General features: G+C 36.3%; 1 protein-coding gene across 2 annotated transcripts; it reads right to left on the reverse strand.

Moving 5' to 3' along the window:
- Nucleotides 1-687: 687 nt before the first annotated feature.
- LOC109219622 (probable chromatin-remodeling complex ATPase chain) lies at nucleotides 688-9,607 on the reverse strand. Of its 2 annotated transcripts, XM_019384096.1 has the most exons (16): nucleotides 9,417-9,607; nucleotides 7,896-8,050; nucleotides 7,718-7,821; nucleotides 6,329-6,426; nucleotides 6,039-6,225; nucleotides 5,755-5,960; nucleotides 5,220-5,354; nucleotides 4,707-4,989; nucleotides 4,546-4,619; nucleotides 4,220-4,440; nucleotides 4,044-4,131; nucleotides 3,852-3,945; nucleotides 3,570-3,758; nucleotides 1,769-2,058; nucleotides 1,604-1,666; nucleotides 690-1,513 (listed from the first exon to the last, which is right to left on the reverse strand). In XM_019384096.1, the coding sequence occupies exons 2-16, from the start codon at nucleotides 7,958-7,960 to the stop codon at nucleotides 1,286-1,288; spliced, it is 2,325 nt and encodes a 774-aa protein (XP_019239641.1). In that variant the 5' UTR covers nucleotides 7,961-8,050; nucleotides 9,417-9,607; the 3' UTR covers nucleotides 690-1,285. The 2 variants fall into 2 exon arrangements, with proteins under 2 accessions (XP_019239640.1, XP_019239641.1); XM_019384095.1 differs by lacking the exons at nucleotides 6,329-6,426; nucleotides 7,718-7,821; nucleotides 7,896-8,050; nucleotides 9,417-9,607 and having other exon boundaries at nucleotides 688-1,513; nucleotides 6,046-6,137.
- Between the last annotated feature and the right edge of the window lie 448 nt (nucleotides 9,608-10,055).

Here is a 10,055-nt window from a genome sequence, read left to right on the forward strand (position 1 = left end):
GAGACCGGTCCAGCATAATATACTGGAGTTCGGTGCACTTGTGTATGAACTCCAGCATATTATGCTGGACCGGTATACTTTGCCGGCTCCAGTATAATATACTGGAGACTGGAGCACTGATGCTCCAAACTCCAGTATATTATACTGGACCAATATACTTGCTGGAACTCCAGTATATTATGCTGGAGTTCTAGTGTACTTATGCTGGAACTCCATCATATTATGCTGGAGTTCCAGCATACTATCCTGGAACTCCAAAATAATATGCTGGAGTTCAAGTATACTTATGCTGGAACTCCAGCATAATATACTGGAGTATTTTTCGGGTTTTGAACAGTGTTTCCGCTCAGATTTATCTTTACATAAAAAGTGCTAAATTTCTATTACTTTTGAAATTGGGCTATTTTTGAACGACCAGTTGTAAATCTGGCTATTTTTAAATTTCTCCCATTATAAACCCCAATATGTAACAAAACAATAATATATATATATATATATATATATATATATATACACACACTTGATCTTTTCATCTAAATAAACTTTCACAAAGAAAAAAGAGCGATTAATTAGCATCTAAACAGTATTTTTCAAAACACCAATCAATAAGAGTCCAAAATAATTGCGTAGCATAATTTAATCATTCAATTATCATCCGAGTAAATTTAGAAGTACATAGATGTTATAGGGATTACATGCTGTGAAGCCTAAAAATGATTGAACGATGAAATTAACAATCATTAAAAGGCCAAAGAATAAAAATTAACAATATAGGAGTATTACCAAGAAGAAGAAAAGGGAAAATAACAATCGATGGCAAGCTGAGGAGGAAATACAGCATGTAATGCCTGAGTAAGACAGTCGCTTTTGATTTTTCTTCTAACCAATAGAGTTCTGGAAAAATGGGGAAATGAATCATATATTCACAATTAAGGGCCTTCCCATCACTAACAAACATTTATGCATCTACTTATCATCTTTCTACATATTTTCACTATTTGAACAGCCTCCTAGACTTTAAAAAAATGGCAGTCTCAATCTCAAATTCCATGACAACTTTTTACATCCCTTACACGAGACATGGAGAAACTATACAAACACCAAAAACTCTTTGATCATCAACCTATGATGTTTCTTTTGAAGAGTCAACAGACCTACTCTCAACAAGGTTTGGGGCTGATGTGGAACGGCTATTTCTATTGCTGTGGTACCGATTCCCTGATGAACCAACAGAATTAGAAGATGATCCATGAACTGATGAAGATCGAGCAGAAACAGAACTTTTCTAACTAGATGATGGATGTCCATCTGCTGTTGACGGCTTAATCTGGCTAGAGTCTGATGCTGATCCAACTGTGCTGTTTACTGCAGGCAAAGCATGCTGACGGGTAGTTACTGCTGCAGAACAGTTGTCAGTTGGTACTTTACTATGCTTGGAACTAGATGATGACCCAGAAGCACTCTTCATCTTGGAACGAGACATACGGCCTCCATGCTCTAGAGTATTGGGCCTCTGAAAATTTGAACAGGAAAATAAACATCAAATGGTTCTAATAAAGGAAAATCTCTATCCATGAAAACTATGAAACATCATAAACGCAACCTGAACATCAGGAGCGCTATGGGAACGAGACATACGACCTCCATGCTCTAGAGTATTGTGCCTCTGAAAAAATTGAACAGGAAAATAAAACAATCAACTGAAATCTAATAACGGAAAATTAAACATCTCTGTCCACTAAAAGCTATGAAATAGCATAAAAGCAACCTGCAAGGCAGGTCCTTGGCACTGCCTTGGTGTACTCTCCGTCTCACTAGAAAAGTCGAATCCAAGGCCTGCCCTCTCCCGGCGGCCTTGGTACTGCACACTGGTACCACCATTAAAGTTTTCCAGCCCATATGCTTCCAAGTATGCTCTGCCAAATGCTTCGACAGGCATAGACTGATAATCCTCTACGTCGTAATCCGGTAGGTCATTTACGTTCACCGGAATCCATGAAGGGAAAGTATCTGGCTGCACGTGGATCATCAGCTTGAACCGATCATGATACCTTGTTCCTAACCAAACCCAGAGAAAATCATTAAGGTTCACAACCATTGGATTAATCCATTCAAATTGAAATTCAAGACAGAAAGAAAAAAAGACCAATTAGTCATAGTGATAAAGAATGAAGAAAAGCAAAAACAAAGCAAATATTCAAAGAAAATGATACAATTCAGAAAATATGAAGGAAAATCTAAAGGAAGAACTAAGCTAAGCTAAGAAAAATTAAAGAGCAATTTCATTCATGCCTTGAAAATGAGCTGATCCTCAGCTGCAACAGCTAAAGGTGAAATATGCCCACCTCTCATCCTTGCTAAAGCTATCAAACCGGTAAGGTCCTTGTAATAGTTTCTAAGTTTGACACTGATGTGCGGCGTCTTCCTAAATTTGGAGAAGATCCCTTTTAATAACCAGGCGTGCAAAAGCTTACAAAGTCTAAATAGCAGATCAATCTCATTATCATCCTTGGAGTGTAATACAACAAAAGTCATACTAGGTAGACTTTTATGAAGAAGATCCTCACTGTCTAGATCCAACCATGAGTGGCAATCATCAGCTTCTCCAACCAAAAGTTGCCACAGGCCCTTTTTCAATGGAAAATCTATTTCACAATTTTCTCCAACAGTGCACACCAACACAAAAATATCAAGAGATGTTACTTTTCTCCGGTGAAGTTGCTGAAAATGGTTATAAACTTTCTGGATGATATGAGGTTTCTTTCCAACACAAGCTTGAGCAAGAAGTACAAGTGCCAATGCTAAGACCATGTCATGCTTGAGTGACCCCGAAAACCTCTCTTTCAGCAATTCAACCTCCTTCACCAATAGACCACCTAGAAAGAAATGGTTATCAAGGAAAAATAACTTAGATCCAGGGCAATGAGCAAGTTCCTTTGCCAATAACTCTCAATGTATCTCAGGTCCTGCAAGAGTAAGGTTCTTTGTGATCTCTATAGAAACAAAGACTTTAAGACACTGAGTGTTCAAAGTTCCTCTCCACAATTCTCCATTATGCCACACAATACCACTACCAACAGTTTCCCCTCTCTGTTGTAGCTATCTATTTTGTAGCATCGAATAACACCTCTGTTTTGGAGCTGTTCACAGGCCCTTTTTGAGGTCATATGTTCAAGCTTAATATGTCTCTTATCAAATTCATCAAGCTGCTTCACGACATAAGCTCCTGCTTCTAAATTTTTCTCATCTCCACTTCTCTTTCGTTTTTTCTTTACTCGAGAAGTCGAAGTATCAGTTAATAACTCATACATCAATCTGTAAGCAATATGTTTCTATTCTTAGCATATGTGAGTTTCTTTTCTCAACATCTCATTAAGTGCAAAAGCTGTCATGGTGCTAGGTAGAAAGAACCAACGTTTCCCTACGAACTCAGCAGAAGAATTTTCCTTGACAAACTTGGAAGTTTTGCATATTAGCCATTCACCATAAGAGATTACTGAGCCACATGCCCAATTATATAGAGCCAAAAGATACAATCCACAAGCCAAAAAGAAGAGCAGAGTGCATACCGTCATCCATCTTAAACTTGATGGCATCTTCTGTAAACTTCTTCATCTTGGCATCAAGTTCTGCTGTTGCCTCTTCTCCTTTGGCAATGATTCTATCGATATCCTCATATGTAATAGTACTATCTTTGGAACTGAAAACCATTTCAGCACCAAACCGCACCATCTGCAGCAGCTCATCCTTATTAACAACTGCATGATCGCCAATAGATGATCAAAATTCAGTATACTCTAATATCTAAAATATAATTAAGAGAAAGCAATAACACAAGAATGAAAGCTTACTTTTTTGTTCAGCCAGCCGTCCCTGCTGGATAACCAATGCATCAAGTGCCAGCTTTTTATAAGCCCTTTCAATCACCTTTTCCTCGATTGTGTACTGTTTGAATTAATTGAAATAAGAATGTGTCAACCGTCACTACAGAGACCAAAGTGGTGGAATTATTTCAGTATAGTAGCAAATCAAAGAAAGCAAACCTCAGTGCAGAAGCAGAATACTTGGACTTCCTTCTTCTGTCCAATCCTATGGGCACGGTCCTGCGCCTGCAAGTCAACCTGTGGATTCCTGTAATACAATGACAGGAAACCCAATAGACCCAAATATCATCTTTTCTCCAGATTCTGAAAACCAGACTTATAAGATCCTCCCTCACCAGTCACTGTCATAAAGAATTACAATATCTGCTGTCGCAAGATTGATACCAAGACCGCCAGCTCTGGTTGACAATAAGAAGCAAAAAATTTCACTCCCTGGACTGTTAAATGCCTCAATAGAAGCATCACGATCTTCTCCACCAGTGTTTCCATCAATCAGACAATATTGGTGACCACGGTAAATCAGGTAGTCTTCGAGGATATCCAATAGCCGTGTCATCTAGATCATAATATTGAAGCAAAGGTTCAGCCCGAAAATCTGTACATGAGCTATTTAGAAAAAAGATAGTAGGAATGTCGAGAACAAGAAAGAGAGATAAAAAACCTGTGAAAATATTAAAACCCTTGAGCCACGTTCCTTCAGCTTAGGAAGCAACTTATCTAGAAGAACCATTTTGCCTGCATTGAGAACATGCATTATAAGGAAATGCTTACAACCAAAAATTGATTAGGTTTTCCTATTCATTTATAGAAATAAAATATTACCAGCATTTTCTATGAGATGCTCTCCTGTTGTATATGGAGGTCCTGGCTCAGCTCCTTGGAAAAGATATGGATGATTACAACATTTTTGGAGCTGCATTGCTATATTAAGAAGACGCTTGCGCTCTCCTCCAGAATTAACAACCTCAAGATCCTTCTGCAACAGAGCCCTATAGTAGTGTTTCTGCATCTGGGACATACCAACCTTAAGAATTGTTTCATTCTTTAGAGGCAGACCTTTCTCAACATCAGACTTTAGTCTCCGAAGAAGAAATGGACGAAGGACCTGATCATGTAGCAAAAATTGGAAAGTCAGTGGATATACAAGCCCCCCTCCCCCCCAAATTGTAAACAATATTTTTCTTAGTGGCATTTAAAAAGTATGGAGATCAAGTCTACTGCAAGCTCTCACACACATAGTTGATCTATCTTTATCCCCTCAATTAGAACACTGTTTCTTACAACATAGCCAAAACTGCTACTATCAATTATACAAACTACTACTGACAAATATACCTTATGAAGCTGCTGGACCACCTCCTGCTGGTCATACTCACCAGATGTTTGAAACCACTCATCAAATGTCTCGGCCGAGCTAAAGATCTCAGGCAGCAAAAAGTTCAGAAGCGTCCAGAGCTCATGAAGATTATTCTGTGCAATCGCATAGACCCCAGCACATCAAGTCATGAGATTAAAGAGATCCATACCAGAGAATTGTACAGTATAACAAAGTTAAGAGATGAAAAACTAGCATTTCACTGTTGCAAAACCGAAGATAAGGTCCAAATGATAAAGAAATTCCGAGAAAAGGTTTAAGAAGCCGTGATATAGGAGAGCTTAATAAAATAACATCTGATATATTAAGAGAAAAAATAGATTAGTTTTCTAAAGAGATGCCCCACATGAATTACAAAAAGGTAACACTATTCCATATCAATTTTAAAGTCTTAGGACAGGTAAATAAGCATTTCTGGATAGGGTCAGGCTAAATTGAGACATATAAAAGGACTACTTACTAAACAAAAAGAAAATCATCAAAGACAAAAATCACCTGAAGCGGTGACCCTGTGATCAACAGCCTATAATTAGTATTGTAGAGCCTCATGGTTTTGGAAAGAAGAGAATTTTCATTCTTGATTCTATGAGCCTCATCAATGATGATGTAACGCCAACTAAAGCAACGTAAAGTAGATTTCTCTTTGATAGCCATCTCAAAACTTGTGACACACACATCAAACTTCCCAGCAACAAGTATCTCTATGAAAGGGAAACATCGACATTGTCAGGAGAAGTAATAAGATATATACAAAAGGGAAAGAAGGGGAACCCTGTAACTGCTTACCCTTTCTTCGAGGTTTCCAAGGAACTTTACAGCACGCAAGATAGGACAAAAACGTTTGATTTCATTCATCCAATTGCCAACCGTGGATTTCGGTGCAACAACCATGTGAGGACCAGTAATGCCTCTAAACTCATGCAGGTACCCCATCAAGGAGATGGTTTGCAAAGTCTTACCAAGACCCTATGCAATTACAGGAATAATTAAATCAAGATGTGTCTCCCGAAAAGCCCAAAGCACAAATGAAAAAGGAATATCACAAAAAAATTCAAGTGACAACACTGACCATTTCATCAGCAAGTATCCCATTTATGCCATTCTCATATAGCCGTATCATCCAGTTCAAACCAGCAAGTTGATAATCCCTCATCTTTCCTTGAATACCTGATGAACACGCACGTGTAACCATTACATCCTTAATGAGACAAGGAAATGAGAGAATTAAAGAAGAAGTTTGCCGGAAATATAAGCATTAATCACAACAGAATTCAAATTTCCACTACTCAATTTGATCTTTTCCACCAGAATGCCCACAAGGTCAAGGCTATCAAACTTTTAGCACTTCCAAGTAAAATGCTAGTAGTGGAAAACCTCAGTAAAGAATATATCATGTTGTGTGAACCACATCATTTGGAAGTCCAAAATGTTGCAGAGCAGACACACTTATTGAATTATTTTAGATCTGCTACATGCCTCTTCCATGTAGGCCCAATTCTTTTCTCCTAGGTCAAGAACATGGAATAGTTTTTGAGTGGCAGCAGACTCGAACTCGGGATGAACCTCTGCATGCTACAATACTATATTGAATTGTGTCAACCACCTCATCTAAAAGCTTAAGCTATTCAATAGGGGACACATTTAAGGAGTTCCATTGTTCCTAAGCTTCATTTATTCCTCGGCGACTTCATACAAAGTAAAGATTACACAGTTTTAACAAGTGCTGATTAGATACAACCGTAGAGAAGGGACTTAAGTTCTTTGAAACTCCGCACACATACTCGTATAACCTAACCGTATTAGCCTCAAACATACATAATACCTTCAATGCAGCAACTAAACTATGAATGCACCTCTAGAGCAACCAAGCACATTACATCTAGCATAGTAGGAACATCCCCAAAATCTAAGCCAACGGTACCTAATATCTAGATTGCTTTAGTTGGTGGTACAGGAGTGAGATTGAAATTTACCTAGTCAATAACACAACTTGCAGGCTCTAGGCTTACTAAATTCCACAGTGTAAGAGATAAATATTTCTCAATTAGCAGAGAATTCCAAAGATTTACAAATTAACTTCAAAAGGGCGAAGTAAAGTTTGAGGAGATTGTCTAACCTTATCAAACAAAATTTACTCAAATAGATTATTGAAATCACTTTTCTTAAAAGTACTGTTTATAGGCACGGTTGAAATAACATTTTTTTCAAGTTGAGTAGGATTTAGATATATATATAATGGCTAAATCATAAAAGAGAAGGATGATAAAGGGAATTACTAAACCAGACATTTTAAATCTCTAGAAAGGAGGGACATATTCGATCAGATAGGACATTAACAATTCTGGTTACATCTGATCTAAGCATTTCTGAGACAGTCCGTTAGAGGTTTCATACTATAAATATACTTGTGCTGAAACATACAGTAAGCAAGAAGCTAAAATACAGGGGAAATCCTTACAAGAGGGCTGAGCCACTAGCCTTGTATTTCCAAGCCCACCCTCTTCTTCTTTGAGATACTCTTCATCTTCTTCCTCTTCAGTCATCTTTGACGCATGACGACCCCTGAAGAAAAAGTTTAATCAGTGGGTTCATACAGAAGACAATCATACATATATACAAATAAAGCAGTAAATCACATTAATGATGCAAGCTTCTCCATATAACATAGAAATGTCAACTGGAAGGGATCAGGTCCAATCATCTAATCTTGTATCTTTTGCTTCTGACGCTTCTGCATCTCTTTTAACCTCGCTTTTTCACGCTTTGAGATCTCATTAGCTGCAGCGTCTTCCTACAGGTCTCGTAGCAAAACAAACTTAAGATAACTCTCATAAAGCTACATTAAATCAGCTAAAACTCATCATCACTTTAGCTTCACAGATACTACAAATTGAATAATTCATATTAATGAGCTATTCAACACATGTTTTATCAGGGACAAGATCTTCTATTTCTTTGATGAAATGTTCTTTCCTTTTCTTTTATGCCATCAGAAACTCACTTGAAATATCAACTCTAAACTAGAAAGTCTATAATGTGTACTAGGGGTGTTCATGGTTCGGTTTGGATCGGTTTTTCCCTAAAAAAAAGCCAAACCAAGTAAGTCGGTTTTTCAAATATTAAAACCAAACCAAACCAATTAAGTCGGTTTTTCTCGATTCGGTTTATGTTGTTTTTTCGGTTATTTGTCGGTTTTTTCTTAAATATAAGACATACACTACCAAACACAATTATTCCGGCGATCACATTTTCAATGTAACACTATCAAATCAATTGCCCTTTGAGAAATCTATTGTTTACCAAGATATATTGATGATAATTGAATCAAATAGTGATGAATAATTTAAGGACTCAATTAAAAATATTTTATTTTTAACACGGAATGGATTCTTACACTAAAACAAAAGAAAACTACCAATCAAACTAGAATGTAAAGGTAAAGAACTATATTAAATGTGCAAACTATTAACATTTACCATAAATTTTTTGAAACTTTGTATAACAATATACATATATATAGGTGTAATAATAAATTTGAAATAGCTACTCTTATAATCGGCTTGGTTCGGTTTTTTTCTGATTAAAACCAAAACCAAACCAAATTTGATCGGTTTTTAAAATTCAAAACCAAAACCAATCCAAACCAAAAAGTATCGGTTTTTTTGGTCGGTTTGGTTTGGTTTTCGGTTTGGTTCGGTTTTTCGGGTTTTTATGAACACCCCTAATTGTGTACTAACTAGGGAAATAGTTACTGGGCCTTAATTCGTAACAATGACCAAAGCTTCTAAATTCACATTTGCATTCCTTTCCGCCATTTCAACACCACCTCAAATTTCACATATCCATTCATTAGCACATTTATCAGGCATTAATCAATAATAATGAGCTAAAAAACAGTAACAACAGCTCTATTGCAATGGTTGCATATTCACATTCCTTTCTAATGCTTTAAAGCTTCACTTAAAATATCCAATCAGTAACACATCAATATTCGTCAGTAACACTTACACAACATTATTCCTCGACTATTTCAGCGAAAACACCAAATCAAAGAAGAATTCTAATGTAAACTTAGATCTGCAAAATAACAGTTCCAAAAAATAAAATTACCAAAACCTAAAGAGAACGGCCAATAAGGGTTTGGCATCAACCCCTACCTTTTTTTAATTAAGCCATCTCGTTGTTAAGTTGTTTACCGCAAAATGCAAAAGGTGCAAATTTTATTGCTCATCTTTGTTAGTAATTCATTTGTAAATGAATTACACATACTTCACTTACTTTCCTTGGTAGAAGAAATTTTTTTCGATAAAAACGAAACTCCTAGCTGTTAGATGATAATTAAAAAAATCCATTGCGATATTCTCTTATTGAATATTTTTTAGATATGTTTATTTTTTGGGCCTCCATTGTGCTCAAGACCAGTTGTCTTTTTCGCTTTACATGGGCGTTTGGACATAAGAATTGTAAAATTTCGAAAAAAAAGTAAAACAAATGGTATTTGAATTAGAGTTTTGTTTGGAGATGAATATAATTTTTGGTTGTTTTTGAACTTTTGTGAGTGATCTGAGTGACAATTTTGAAAACTGTTTTTTGGAGTTTTTCAAATACTCCAAATTCCATCTTCAAGTGAAAATTAAAATTTTTATGACCAACATTGATTCTTAATAAAGTGAAAAAAATTGGAAAAAAAGTGAAAAGAATTTCTTTCTAAGAATATTAGCTGCTTAAGAATGTTTGATTATGTGCCTTATGATAGTTTTCTTTTGGCTTTTGTTATGTACTAGTATCTATAAACG

The sequence above is a fragment of the Nicotiana attenuata genome, unplaced genomic scaffold (assembly GCF_001879085.1).
Source record: "Nicotiana attenuata strain UT unplaced genomic scaffold, NIATTr2, whole genome shotgun sequence".
Classification (NCBI taxonomy): domain Eukaryota; kingdom Viridiplantae; phylum Streptophyta; class Magnoliopsida; order Solanales; family Solanaceae; genus Nicotiana; species Nicotiana attenuata.